The sequence below is a fragment of the Elephantulus edwardii genome, unplaced genomic scaffold (genome assembly GCF_000299155.1).
Source record: "Elephantulus edwardii isolate Elephantulus edwardi_28Jun2011 unplaced genomic scaffold, EleEdw1.0 scaffold00139, whole genome shotgun sequence".
In the NCBI taxonomy this organism is placed as follows: domain Eukaryota; kingdom Metazoa; phylum Chordata; class Mammalia; order Macroscelidea; family Macroscelididae; genus Elephantulus; species Elephantulus edwardii.
The window spans coordinates 2,722,182-2,738,118 of NW_006399889.1; the positions used below are offsets into that span (position 1 = coordinate 2,722,182).

The window sequence follows — 15,937 nt, forward strand, 5'->3', positions numbered from 1 at the left end:
TAGATTATGTATACTCATTGAAACAGATGAGGGAGAGAACAGTTTAAAAGCGATATATGATAGGGTATTATGGTTATCACAGGAATCCAGAATTAAGGTTGCATAGTAGAGTGCATTCAGGGCGGGTGGGGAGGATTGTATATCAATGAAGAAGTTTATCTTCTGCTTTTCAAGGAGAGGAGTGAACTGGAGGGGGGAAGGGTAGGAAAAAAATGCAACAATTAATGAATGGAAATCCATAATCTCTAAATGTTCATTAAAATTAATAAAATAAAATTTTTAAAAAAGAAAACGATGCTTTAAAATTTGGTGAAATTACAAACTCATCTTCTCCTCTCTTATTTGCTAAATATACATGAATGGCTTTAGCTATGAATTGTCTGAAAATTTTGCGTATTTTGCAACTCACTGGAGCCTTTTATAGCCAAAAGCGTACATTATAAATTTTCTAGGTATTACAAGTGCTATCGGTGATATACTTTGGACATGTTCAAGGAGAAGCTATTCTTTGGAGAAGGACATCATGCTTGGAAAGGTAGAGGCATGGCAAAAGAGAGGAAGACCCTCAACCAGGTGGATTAACACAGTGTCTGCAGCAATGGGCTCAAGCGTGTCAGAGATTGTAAGGATGGCATAGGCTAGGAGAGGATTCAGATCTGTTGTTCATATGGTCACTGAACCATACTCGACTCAACAGTGCCTAACGATAGCATTGATTATATAAAAGGGCCCTAGTGATACAAAAGTTAAATGCTCAGATGCGTAATGTGAAGGTCTCATTTGGATCCAGCGGTAAATCTGTCAGAGAAAAGCCTGAGCAGTCAGTTTCCATAAGGACAGAAACCTTATGGGACAGATCTGCTCTTTCATATAGGGCCACTACTGAGTTGTAACAGACTCAATGCATATGCCACCACACATTTTACCTCATTATAATAGAAACTATCCCTCTCTTCCTGTTGAGATGCAACTGGATATCTGGATTGGAAAATTCCTCTGTCTGAGTCCACTGGGTGTATCATGCGCTGTCACAGAACTATGTTTAGCATCTCCTGAAAGCATAAACCTAGCATCAGAAATTATCAAGACTTAAATGGCATGTGAGGAAATACTGGTTCCTTGCTTTGAGAGAAATGGCAATTAGTGATTTTGCTCGAGATCATAAAGATAAACTCTAAAACTAACATTTGCTGCATGAATCTATCAACTTGCTTCCCATTTTAAAATATATGTCAAGCCATCTGTTTAGAATAGAGCTTCAGCCCAAAGCATGTTTTTATATTGTTGTTAAGTGCCATTGAGTCAGCTTCAACTTCTAGTGATTCAGCATTCAACAGAACAAAATGCTGACTGATCCTACACCACCCTCACAATCTCTGCTGTGTTTAAGGACATTACTGCAGCCCCTGCATCAGTCCATTTCTTTAAAAGTCTTTTTTTCTCATTGACTAAACCTATGCTTGGACCAAGAAGCAGTCCTCAGAACAGAGCAAGAAAACACTAGATGGTTCAAAATCAAGAAAGAAGTGTGTCAGGGATGCAAACTGTCCCAGTATCTTTTCAATCTTTATGCAGAACAGATCATTTGGGAAGCAGGGCTTTATGAGGAGGAGGGTGGCATCAAGATTGGAGGGAGACTTATTAACAACTTACGATATGCAGATGATACAACCTTGCTTGCTGAAACTGAAGAAGACCTGAAGCACTTGCTGCAAAAGGTCAAGAACTGTAGTCTTCAATATGGATTGACGCACAACATCAAGAAGACAAAGATTCTCACCAGTGAGCCAATTGACAGCACCATAATAGATGGAGAAGAGATTGAGGTTGTTAGCAGTAACAGCTTGCTCAGATCCACAATCAACACTCTTAACACCAGCAGTCAGGAAATCAAAAGACGAATTGCACTGGGAAAATCTGCTGTCATGGATCCCTCCAGAGTTCTGAAGAGCAATGATGTCAGTTTAATACAAAGGTGCACCTAATCCAGGCCATGGTCTTCTCAATTACTTGTTATGCTTCAGAAAGTTAGACAATGTCTAAGGATGACAGAAGAAGAATAGATGCCTTTGAGTTGTGGTGCTGGAGAAGAGTCTTAAACATGCCCTCAACTTCCAAGAAAACAAAAACATCTGTCTTGGAGAGGGTGAAACCAAGTCTTTCCTTGTAGGCTAGGATTTTGAAGCTTCGCCTCACTTACTTTGGGCACATGGCCAGGAGAGATGGGTCCTTGGAGAAGGACATCATGCTCAGAAGGGTGGAAGGGCAACGCAGGAGAGGGAGACCCAGATGAGATGGACTGATACAGTTACTGGGACAATGGGTGTTGGTGTGTCAGAATTAGAGAGACTGGATCAAGACAGGGAGCTGTTGTATAAAGGGTCGCTATGTATTGCAGGCAACTCAACCAATAACATTCCATGACAGGTTTGGAAGCAGGATTAACATTCACTTGCTAAACAACTTGCCTCCAGAAACTCTATGAACTTTCATAAATGTTGATAGTTGTAGAGGGGGTTCAGGCATTTTATTCATAGGGTCACTATGAGTCATGCTCCATTCAAAGGCAATCAACAACAACGACAACATCTTTTTAAAAAGATGGCCTTCTTCAGGGACTGGCTCTACTTGATACCATACCCAAAATGTATAAGATGAAGTCTAGAATCTGTTTTCTATATTCATTTCCATAGGAATAAGAAGGGAAAATTTGATACTAGAGAAATGCAAGAAAACCAGTTTCTTGTACCAGGAAACAGCCCAGCAGAGATGTCTCTTAGATAATAATGACATTAGGTAAGAAATGAATGACTTTGTAAACCATACTGCAATTGCCTTTTCCAGATGGTACCCTCAAGGCTTAACTTTAAGACAATGTTAAGACATTTAAAGTAAAAATTGTTAAATTGCAAGAGAGCAATTGTGTGGATAGGGGAACATTCCCATGAGCCTCCTCTTAGTTAAGTATCCCAGGCATCTCTCAAATGCTAAAACCTAATTAACAGGCCTGTTAAAACCCAATTAATACCACCTTTGGCTAGTGCTTGATTGGAAATACTAAAAAGGGAAGATGTGTCCTAGAGATAAGCTTGTTAAAAGTGGTAATGGAACTCAAGCAAGATCCACACCTCACTCCACACACAAAACCCAACTCAAAATGGATCAAGAACCTAGGACTAAAACCAAGGACTATAAACTTCAGTAGAGAAAAGCTTGAAAGAACCCTAGAAGCCCTAATCCACACATAAACAGTGTTCTAAGCATCCTGAAAAACCTACAACCAGGAGAGAATAAAATAGATGAATGGGACCTTCTGAGAGTAAAATCCCTTTGGACATCCAAAAACTTCTCCAACAGAGAAATGTTGCATAATTCCACTGTTATAAAACAGGATTGACATGGTGGTTGGGGGAAACTAAGAAAAGAGGGCCTAAATAATCTATATTGCATTGAAACAGATGAGGGAGAGAACTGTTTAAAGGGAATACAGGATTAGGTATTATTTTCATGGCAAAAGATTACAGAAAAAGAAATGCATATTAAAGTGGACTGTGGACTTGGAGGGCATTGTATAACAATGAAAGAATTTTTTTTTCTTCAAAGAGAAAAACAAACTGGGGGGGGGTGGGCAGGGAAGAAAATGTGCAACAATGGATGAATAGGGGGAAATTAAATGGAAAGAATATGCTGAAAAAATAAAAATAGTGGTAATGGGTACTGGGGCTTGATCTAGCAGAAGATTGAGTCCCATCCAGTAATCTGAGAAGATCTGCATTTGAATGGATTTGTGAACCACACTGGACTTCTGATTGAAGAGATTCACATTTGAAAGAAGGGCAGGAATTGAGAGAAGGAGAAAGAAAAAGGTAAAAAAGAGACTGTTTTTTAAAGAAAAAACTGAAACTGTTTGGTTTCTGAGGCAGGGTAACCTTGATGCACTTCAGAGCCCACTTGCAAGACTTGAGGTTGGAGTATGCTCACTCATAGCAATCACCTGGATCCATAGAAGCAGGAGTGGGATGAATACAGTAGTGGAGAAACAGGCTGAGTTTCAGTGTGTTTCTTCACTGCTGCCCACTGAGTATGCACGAATGTGTGGATGTGCAGGGAAGGGTTGTTGGCCTGAAAAGCACAGACTCCTGGCTTGAGGATTGGTCCCATGTGGGGGCTAGAGCTGAGGGAAGCCAACAGGTCTGGAATGTAGGGAGTAGTGTGACTCCTGAGCTTGCAGCTGATGCCCCTTTGAACCTAGCCATTTGTGAAGCGGGATGAGTTGACCCAAATCCAGCCAGATTAAGGAAGACGATCCATGCTGTGAACTAGAATCAATTGCTGTAACCTGATGGCTTGTCTGGACTAAATTTTGCTTGTGGATACAGATGCTCAAAGTTTTCAAACTGAACAAAGGATTCTTCAGCAAAAGGGACCCGCTTGTGTCATCAGGGTACTGGTTTGATAGGAATGGGCAAATCAGAAATTGGCTATTTAAAAGGGGGGTATTAAGGCATGAGGCATGAAGTAGCAGGTTTCCACGCTTTCACAAATGTAAGACGATTGTAAGTGGGGGGGGGACACCCACAATATACATGAATAAAATAGAATGTAAAGATTGTATAAATCACAGGGTACATGATTGAAACACAATGTATGTTTTTGAGTACCATTGAGTCAGAACTGACCCGTAGCTGACTCTCCACAGGGTTTTCAGAGGCAGTTAATTGCACAGGAGGAGTTTGCCCATCCTTCTCCCATAGAGTGGCTGGTGGCCTCAGACCACGTGCGTTCGGGATTGCTGCACAGCTTCTTGCCGCTAGGTCAAAAGAGCTCCCTACATAATGTATTGATGTTGTTATTAAATGCCATCGAGTCATAGACTACGCATAGTGACCCTATGAACAAAAGACCTGAACAATTGTGTATGAATGACAATAACACACTTCCTTAAAACCCCAATTAATAGGCCTGTAACTCTGGGAGAGCACAGGAGTACTCAGGTTCTAACCAAGAAAACAGAAAACTGTCCTAGACTGTGCCAAGAAATGTGAAAAGATGGGCATAGAGCCTAGATAGGAGAGCAGAATCAGCATGTCATATGGGTTCCGTACTGCTCAAGAAAATGATGTTGACAGTTGTTTTGAGCTTCCCAGTCTGTTAGACGGCTCATTGTGAAAATAGAAAAGAATGGTTCAGATACTTAAACCAACTGAGTCCTAGTTTCCCCTTCAGGAAGAACCACAGAAGATGTATTCAGAGTGGCAATGGGGATGCTTTGTCTAGAATCTGAGAGCCACTGTCAGGACATGGCCATTACTCTGAAGAAAATGGGAAGCCCTCAGAGGGTTTTGAGTATAGGGGCAATTTGATCTGACTGGCCCATGGCAGACAGTGTTTGGTGGAGCTCCCAGTTAAAACAAGCTTGGAAGCAGAAGTGGTATCCACTTCTGAAATAGTTTGCCTCCAGAAACTCTATAAACTTGGAGAAACGATGAAAGTTATACAAGTGCTCAGGTCTTTCATTCACAGGGTCTCTATGAGTTGTCTTCAACTTAACAGGACTTAACAACAACAACAACAAATCATACAGGAGGAGATTGCCTATCCTTCTCCTATAGAGTAACTGGTGAATTCATACTACGTGCTTGTTGGGATTCCAGTACAGCTTGCTGATCCACAAAAAGCACATCTGAATCTTGTCCTATCCTGCACCCGTCTCAAACTTTGATACACGCAAGTCCATTGTTATAGTCATCATGTCAATCCATCTTGTCTAGGATCATTCTGATTTACACATCAGGCTCTTCTAACTTTGACTCTGTTTTAGAGGAATTGAGTTTCTATTTCGACAAAATTGAGTTTTGACTCAATATTGACAACTTTAATTTTCTGCATAACAATGTTAGGACACAAATCCTAGAAATCAGTGACCACCTGAGTTATGAGGGTTCACACAGGTTCTGGGAATAGCTTTGCAAACCATAAGTGTTACATAAACAATCCAGCCATCACCTCTAAGATGCACTCTGCTTTCCTCCATTTTTGAGCAATTGAATTGCTATTAAAATATCTGAGAATTAGTTCCCTAGCAACAATTACTTTCCTGTATCAGGATGGCTACTCTCAGTTGGAATAAGAACTGATTAAGAGTTTTAACCACCGTAGAAAGACTTACTGAAACTATTAACCATCTCTGGTGCTTTTCATTACTTAATGTATTTGGTCCTCCTATGTTTCAGCAAGCAGGGTTGTGTCGTCTGCATAATGCAGACTGTTGATGAGTCTACCTCCAATCCTGATGCCACACTTCCCCTCATAGAGGCCAGCCTCCTGGATAATATGTTCCACATACAGATTAAAAAGATAGGGAAATAGAACACATCCTTGGTGCATACTCTTCTCAGTTCTGAACCATGCAGTGTTTCCTTGGTCTGTACTGCTGACTGCCTCCTGTTCCAAGTATAAATTTTGCATAAACACAATAAATCAAGTGTTCTGGGATTTCCGTTCTTCTCAAAGTTAGCCACAGTTTGTTGTGATCCATACAGTCAAATGCCTTTGCATAGTTAATGAAACACAGATAGACATTCCTCTGGTACTCTCTGCTTTCAGCCAAGATTCATCTGACATTAGCCATAATATCCCTAGTGCCACGGCCTCTTCTAAATCCAGCCTGTATTTAAGGCTGAAACTGAGGAGGACCTGAAACTCTTGCTGCAGAATATCAAGGATTGTAGTCTTCAATGTAGATTGAAGCTCAACATCAAGAAAACAAAAATTCTCACCATTGGGCCAATTGGCAGCATAATGATATATGGTAAAGAGATTGAGATTGTTGACAGCTTCAGTTTGTTTGGATCTATAATAAACACTCCTGATAACAGCGGCAAGGAAATTAAAAGACAAATTGCATTAGGAAAGTCTACTGTCAGAAATCTCTCCAAGGTACTGAGGAGCAACAATGTCAGTCTGTAAACTAGGGTGCACCTGATATAGGCCATGGTCTTTTCCATTATTTGCTATGCATCAGAGAGCTGGACAATGACTAGAGATGGTGGAAGGAGAGTTGATGCCTTTGAGCTTTGGTGCTCAAATACCATACCATGGACTGCTAGGAGAACAAACAAGTTCGTCCTGGAGAGGGTGAAGCCAGGCTGATCCTTGGAAACAAGTATTCTGAAGATTCATATGACATACTTTAAACATGTTGTAAGGCGGGACCAGTCCTTGGAAAGGGATGTCATGCTTGGGAGGGTGGAGGGACAATGCAGGAGAGGAAGACCCTCAATGAAATGGATTGATTCTGTCACTGAGGTAATGGAGATAGGTGTGTCAGAAACAATAAATTTGGCAAGAGATAGAGCAGGGTTTAGGGCTGTTGTACATAGGGTCGTCATGAGTCGCAAGAGACTTGATGGCGCATAACAACAATGTAGTCGGGAACCGTAGCCTTCCATTGTGACATTTGTAAGACAGGGGAACAGGGAGGTGAAGAAAGCAGGGTTTGGAATAGAGTAAGGAGGATGACAAGAGTGGATGAGGAAAGAGAAAGTGATAAGGAGTAAAAGAGAGGAACTATTAGGAGCAAATGGAGCATGAGGGAAACAGTCTGACCTTTGCTAACTCCACAAAGGGGAACTGTCCCCATCAACAACATTCACAATATAAAATTAATTGCTATAACATCAGACATAACCCTCCACTCTGCTGCATCTTGTTGTTTTTAAGTGCTGTCAAAGTACAACTCAGTGACCCCATGAACAATAAATATGAACTCTATCCTATGCTGTGCCATCCTTATTGTCCTGGACACATTTAAATCTATTGCTGCAGACACTGTATCCATCTATCTCATTAAATATCTTCCTCTCCTGTGCTGGTTCTCCACCTTTCTAAACATTTTGCCCTTTCCCAGAGAATAACCTTTCCTAAGGACATGTCCAAACTAGTGAAACAACACTTTATCAACTCTTCCTCTAAGGAACACTCTATTGCTGCTACTTCTACTAATTACTAGATCTGAAATACAGTACAAATGACTATACAGACTTTACAGAATCTCTCCCCCCACTCCCCCACACCACACTTGTGGGTTTATTAAGAAAACAGTTCGGGCTTAGGGGAAAGCAAAGGATATTACACAGTGAAAATCTGGGTATTTTAGCAGTCCCAAGCCAGGCTAAAAGCAAGACATAATTCCTTAATTAGTTTAGACAGCTTCTCAATCAACAGCAAGATATAGTCCCATTTCAGAGGCTCTGGTCCTGGCTCCATCTGGCTCTGTCAGGCTGTGCCTTGCGACAGTCTCCTCTCTTATGTTGGTCTTACAGCTATTGAAGATGCTGATCCACAGTTGAGGTAGCTAGAGATTACGCCCCAAAGGCAGCTAAGGGTGGTAGGTGGAGCCTCAAAGATTAATTTCCTTTACATGTTCCCCCTGGCTGTGTTTGCAGATAGGTTGTCCATAAAGTTGCTATGTGAGTCAGACTCAACTCAATGGCACCTAACAATATCTACACCACCTGTCTATGTGGTCAGGTCTAAGGCAATGGACAGAAAAGTTGTTCTTAAAAATCCTAACACCACAGAGGAAAGAGAGAGAGAGAGAAGGAGTAGAAGATGGGAAGGGGGAAGAAGAGATACAAGACAGCATCGTTCCAGTAAGAACGGTGCATTTCTGGGTCTGATGTGCAGTTATGAAAGAAGAGATAAAACCCTTCTCATATATATCAGCCTTCTCTATCTTACTAAAGCTATACTGGGAGCCCATTCTATAATTCTATGACATTCAATATTAACATTTTATTGTTGTTAGATGCTCTTGACTGGATTTTCAAACTCATAGCAACCCAGTTGTGGCAGAGGGAAACTCCCCTATAGAATTTATTGAGCTGTGATCCTCATGGGAAGAGATTGACACATCTTTTTGTTCATAGAGCTGCTAGGTGGGTTTGAACCACCAACCTCTTTGTTAGCAACTAAATAGTTAACCATTGCACGACCAAGGCTCATTGTGCTAACTCATAATCCTTCTCTTACTGCGTAGGCATACTCTGCTTACCCAACATAGTTTTTAGGGAATTGCACTGCTAACCCAAAAGTGACTCTTCTCCAGCAGCAGCTCCAGGGGAGACGAATGTATGATACCCCCCCTGTGCTATTTATAGTCTCTGAAAACTCTGCTGAAGGGTCAGTTATGAGTCAGTTCTGACTTGACAGCACATAATAACATCAAGTGCTCTCAGTAGTCCAGTCCACAGGAAGTTGTCATGCTAACCCAAAGCTGGCATCCCTTGGTGGTTCAAATCCAGAAGCTACTCCTCAGGATAAAGACGGTAAATAAACTCCTCTGTGATTATAGCCTCTGAAAACCCACTGGGGTGTTAGCTGTGAATTGGGTCTGACTAATGGCAATGGGTTGAGAAGAGCTCTCAGGCACAAAGTAAAAGCACAAAAACATTGTTGGTTAACTAAATAAGGAGCTACCCTTTTGCATTTCACTGACTGAACCCATCAGTTACAAAATACTTCAAATACAAAATCACTACAAAAGAAAAAAACTTACGTAATTAGAAGAAACTGGCAATTATAAAACGCATTCTCAATTTTGGCGTTTCTATCACCTTTATTTCAGGCGAAGAGCAGAAAAGAGAAGAATAGCAAAAGAATGCAGACTAATTAATGTGTATATATGTGAGTGTGTGTGTGTGTGTGTGTGTGTGTGTATGTGTGTGTGTTCATATTTATATAGTAACAGGGGCGATGGGTGTTGGTGTGTCAGAATTAGTGAGACCAGCTCAAGACAGGGAAAGGTTCAGAGTTGCTCCACAGAGGGTTGCTATACATCACAGGTAACTCAATGGCACATAACAACAATTGCATACTATGCCAGGTTTGGAAGCAGGAGTGGCATCCACTTCCTAAATAACATGCCTCTGGAAACTCTATGAACTTTGATAAATGTCAAGAGTTGTAGAGGGGCTTCAGGCCTTTTGTTCATAGGGTCACTATGAGTTGTGCTCAATTTGAAGGCAATCGACAACAACATATATATGTACGTATATTTTGTTGTTGTTGTTGTGTCAAGTCACTTGCAGTTTACAGCCTCAAAAAGAAAACCCACTGGATGGTCAGCTGTAACTCTCAGTTCCAACTCAATGGCAATGAGTGAGTGAGTCATTATAGACCTACATTGCTCCTCACATATACAATACCATCAAGTCAGTTCCAACTCATGGTGACCTATCTAATTTTCCTATCCAATTTATTAATCTGAAGAAGACTGATTCATCTTTATCCCACAGAGCAACTGTTGTTGTTGATGTTGTTAGGTGCTGTAAAGTACGATTCAGCAACCCTGTGAACAAAAGATCTAAACCCTGTTCTATCCTGTGCAGTCCTCACACTTCCTGACACACAAGAGCACATTGCAGCAGTCACCAAGTCGGTCAACCTGGTTGAGGGTCTTCCTCTCCTTCCCTTCACAGCATCATGTCCTTCTCCAAAGAATAGCACCTCCTGCCAACATGCCCAAAGTATGTGAGGCTAAGGCTCATCATTCTTGCCTCCAAAGAGCAGCCCAACATTTAACCTATTAAGCCACCATGGCTCTTTGATGTTCATAATATATTCTATGAAACAACACGTTATCTGATTTGGACATTGTGAGAATATCATATTGTTCTATTCTTTGTTTAAGCTAGAGTAGAACCTCAGGTCCTACTCTTTGTTTAACTATCTTGAGCAAGTTTTAAGCCTTACTGGTAATTGTCAACATACTGAGAGAGATTGTCTTTGTGTTTGATCCTCAAGCCACATCACTGGCAATTTCTCAATAGTCTCCCTGCATTTTTATTAGCTTCATAGATTACAGTGGAGCCAGTCACATGCTTAAGTAACAAGCAATAGCACTCACTGATTTCCACCTTCATGTTTTCTAACAAACTTTGGTTTCATTTCCAAACTGACACTTCCCCATTGTCTCTTGCTGCTGCTATCACTAACTCACTAACAGTGGTTTTACTGTATTTAGGATCCATAATACACTTTAAAGTAATACTTTGAAAGAAAACAAGACATCGCTACAACATGCAAGAGATGCTCAAAACACAAGGTCGGATGCTGCTACCTATATAGACACTGTTATATGGTAGACTTATTAGACAGAAAGTAAAGTACAATACATACCTATAAGCCAGTATCATAATGAAGGTACGTGTATAATAGGTTACATACACACTCTATCATTATACACCTGCACTACAATGCTTTGCTGCAGGAAACTTGAGATACATGTGGTGAATGAGGGAAGCTGCTACATTGTCTATGTCTTGTTCTCTGATAATGATTTCTGAACTCTATTACAATTTTATGGGACCATGGACACATTTTCAGTTGGGTGTTGCTCAAGCTGTTATGTTACATTAAAAGACCATATACACAAATATATAAATTAAATATAAAAATTTTATGTCAAGAGATAGCACATATGAATAATGAAAGTCACTGCTATCCAGTGGGTTCCAACTCATAGTGACCCACTGTTGGGTTTCCAAGACTGTAAATCTTTATGGGAGGAGACTGCCTACATTTCTCCCACATATGAATAGTTGATTGTGAATTCCAAAATGACATACAAATAATAGCTAGTTGTTGTTGTTGTTGTGTACTGTCAAGGCAGAATCGACCATAGCTTTTCGGAGTTTTCGGAGGCACTAAACCACACAAGAGGAGACTGTCAATCTTTCTTCTGCTGAGCAGCTGGTGAATTCAAACTGCATACCTTTGGGAATGCAGCATAGCTTCTAGGTGCCTGAAAGCCCCACTAATTAGTGGTAGAAGCCTCTTATAACTCAGAGTGCAGATTTAGGTATCAATCAGAAGTGGCTTTCATCCTAGTTCTGCCATTTACTCTAAACCTGGTCAATGCATTCCTATCCCAAGTGTCAATCTATAAAATGGGAATAATAAAAATAGCCAAGTCTTGGAATCCAGGTGGCATAGTGTGTAAAGTGTCAGGCTGTTATCTGTAAGGTTAGTAGGTCGAATCTACTAGACACTACAGGGGAAGAAATGGGTGGCCTCCTTCTGTAAAGACAGTCAAGAAGTGCTCTGCAAAAAAAAAAAAAAGAAAAAGAAAAAAAGAAGTGCTCTGCAAATATTATTCAGCAGCCCTCCAGTACATTCTTTTTCTTTTTTTAATTAATAATTTTAATGAACATTTACAGAGATTTTGGATTTCCATTTATTCATTGCTACACTTCTCTCCCCACCCAGCCCTGCCCCCACCTCCAGTAGATTATTATGGCAACCTCATATGTGTCAGAATAGAATTTGTTCCATAGTGTTTTCAATAGTCTATTTTTAAAAAGCAGATTGCCAGATCTTTCTTCCAATGCATCTCTGGGTGGACTCAAATCTTTAACATTTTGGTTAACAATTGAGCACATCAGTCAATTGTATCAATTGTATTTGAACTAGCATAAGCAACCATTTATTGGACTTCCGGGACTCCTGCACATTCTCAAACTTAATTGTGCTGTTTCATTTCCTATTTTTGAGTTTGATTTCACTTTCCTCCCTCTCTCTTTTGGCTGCATAATCAACTTTTGTATTTGTTATACTCTGGGCTCCCTTGTTCTTCATCCCTCCCAACTCACCTTCTTGCTGTCCCTATTATGATCATCTCCAGAACTTGTTATCACAATGACCCATCAGTCCTCCCAACTAAAATTCATCCTACACAGCCCTGCTTGTTAATTTTCCCAAGACAAATTACAAGTGTGTCATTCCTTTGCTCAGACTTCCCAGTCACTACTAAATTAATTTCTCAGCACATCACATACCTGTTGTGTGGGGTTTTTTTTTCCTGAGAGAAATATTATCTCAATTTTTTTAAAATAAAAAGATGTTTAATTTTTGGCTTCCATTTCTCTTTCCAGGTAAGGCTCCAAAGTGGGTCCATGTCTTTCGCCAATTAGATGTACCTATCTCTACTTTGCAATTCCCTATAGGCATAGTTTCATTGATACAATTTCCTTGTATTCCAATACCCTCTCATTTATCTCTGCTTTTGAAACTCCTGACCCTTCTTCTAGACCAATCTCAAATGTCACCCTCTCTCCACAGTATCTTTTCTGACCTTCCAACCTTCCTTTGAACCCTTCTAGGTGTGCTTTTTGTTGTGACACTGTTATTCAGTCTTAAAATAGGATTGGTTCCATCTACATCCTGGCTTCCTCTGTAGTCTGTCAGGAGGTTTGTTCATATCAAGTATACAGTTAGCATGGATGCTAACTGTGTTTTATTGATTACATTTTAATACACTAGTTCATCTTGGACTTCTATATATTATATGTCACTCAAAAGAATGATTCATTCATCAAGAACCTCTATACTTGCTTCTGTACTTAGCAGTAAAAGACAGGCCTTGGGCTTCTGGAATGCCTATCAAGAAACAGTTTATAAATTGAAAATAGTTCTTTAAAATAGTACATCATTACTCTTTCAGATTTCCAAGAAATATAAACGTGTCCATAAAGTCCATTCAGCTACCTGCTGTGCTCCTAAAATATCTTTATCTGAGGTTTTGGATTTAGTGGTACTTGAAAAAAATATAGTTATTGCCATAAATATACTGTACAACAGAGTTTTGTAAATACCTCTAGTAAATTTCAGAAAAGAAAAATATATAGACAGTGGAACTGGGTTCCAACAATTTACACTATGGCTAACTCTGAGAATGAAAATCCCAGAACACTTAACTGTACTCATATAAAATCTATGTCTAGACCAAGAAGCTGTTGTCTGAACAGAACAAGCAAACCCTGCATGGTTTTAAATGAGGAAGGGTGTGCACCAGGAGTGTATCATTTCTCCATAATATTCAATCTGTGTGTTGAACAAGTGATTCACAAAGCTAGACTCTATGAGGAAGAATGTGGCAGCAGGAATTGGAGGAAGACTCCTCAACAACCTGCATTACGCAGATGACACAATCTTTCTTACTGAAAGCAAGGAGGGCCTGAAGAACTTGTTGCAGAAGATCAAAAGACTAGAGGCTGATATGTAGAGTGCATCTCAACCTCAGGGAAAAAGTCGAGTGGGCTCTGTATGATTTCCAGGCTTGTAAATCTTTGTAGACTTGGACTGTTTTGTCTTTCTCCCAGAGAGAGCCTGGTGGATTCCTAATTGCTGGCTTTTTTGCTAGCAGCTTTAAGCTCTATACCACCAGGAAGCCCTGCTACAAACACTGTCATTATCATTTCAAACTTTTCCCAGACTGCCTTGACAGAACATTTTAAGTAGAGGCAATTTCTTAAATTCCCCAAGCAAAGATTTCATATTGTGGATTTTTTATATAGTGAAGTCCAAAACAAATAAGTCTCCTGTTGTCAAGTTGATTCTAAGGCTGTAAATCTTAACAGGTGAAAATTGCCTTAATTGTTTCACACAGAATAACTGGCAGGTTCAAATTATGCAGTATGTTATTATGTCATAACATATTGGCTCCTAGGACCAGCAAAAAAAACAAACAAAAAAGTACCCAACAAATCAAAACATTCCTAGACCGTAGTATTGTTGTTGTGTACCACTGAGTCGGAACCATAGCTGACCCTCCAGCTGGTTTTCAGAGTCAAGATACCAGAGCCCCAAACCCACTGCTGTCAGGTTGATACTACTCATACCAACCCTGTAGGACAGACTAGAACTTTCCCCATAAGGCTTCCAAGGACATGGGTAAAGCTCAATACTTATTGCCATTGTCTCCAGCCACATTCTTCAATAACTTGGAATTTAAAAGGCTTCATTCATTCACATACTTCATTTCCCTAAGAAGATTTCCGCCCCTCCCCCTTATCAGTGAAAATGCTAACAAGTTTGTCACCTAACAACTCAATGCATTGCTGTCAAGTTGGAGTCAACTCATAGTGGAATCTCCAGGATTTTTGGAGGCAGTAAATCACATGGTTGGAGATGGTCCATCTTTCTCCCAAGGAGCAATTGGTGGGTTCAAACAGCCTCCCTTTGGACTAATTGTACAACTCCTCACCCACTAGGCAACCAATGTACCCTTTGTCATCTTCAGACATCTGTCAGTGACTATGTGGTCAGAATTCTCTCCCAATACCATGCTTCTCTAGTACCATTGGGGATACTCACCTTTGGCATTTCTATAATTGATGGTCTAGGGATCGAAGTCTGAAAATTAACTGCTTCACAACCTGGTTCAGCATTGAGAGACCCAGGCACATCCTCCGGTGTCTCAGCAAGCTGAGCAGGAACATGGTTACCTGCATTGCCATTTTTCTCTGCATGGCTGCTGGAATCTTGTCTGCTCTCCGGACCTCCTTCTTGCCCCCTGTGATGACTTGAGTGCCTGCTCTCTTTGGCCGTGGGCTGCACACAGGTGGCAGAATGAGCATCAGCCATGCTGGACTGATCGAAGGGAGCATTCTCCTGTGTATTCCCAAAACAAGCAAGCAGTGCTGAGCACGGAAATGGATGCATCCTTCTAGATGGAGATTTCAGTCTCTTGGTGAACCTTGCTTTCCATGTGGACATGGCTGGTACTGAAACATCGCAAAGTTCAACAGGGAAAAGAAAATGTTCCAGAGATTCAGGTCACATCCAGTTTCCTGGCAGCAGCTATTTCCTTGCCTGAAGAAAAGGGCTTTTTAGTTGTTACCTCCAGGGAGAAGTTTAGGAGGTGACAGGACCACTCTCCCTAGGGGTACCTCAGCAGCTAACTGCCCTTCGGAAGTGACCATCACAGGCAATTTCATGCTCTTCCTTCCTTGAGGCTGTCAGTGACTGAGGAAAGCTGTCTGAGAGGCATGCGGTTGACTTGGGTTACAGTCCCCAGGCAGGGCAGACTGCTTCAGTGTAAAGTAATGCCAAGTCAATAGGCAGTTGCTTCAGGTTACCCTGGAGGCATAAAGAT

At 40.7% G+C, this 15,937-nt stretch overlaps 1 protein-coding gene across 1 annotated transcript in view; it reads right to left on the reverse strand.

The window, feature by feature from the left end:
- LOC102845342 (involucrin-like) overlaps positions 1-15,558 on the reverse strand; it is a 382,191-nt gene extending 366,633 nt beyond the window's left edge. Inside the window, exon 1 of the mRNA XM_006894279.1 lies at positions 15,157-15,558. Coding sequence (XP_006894341.1) covers positions 15,157-15,558 — 402 coding nt within the window. The remainder of the gene's footprint in view (positions 1-15,156) is intronic.
- Positions 15,559-15,937: the final 379 nt, after the last annotated feature.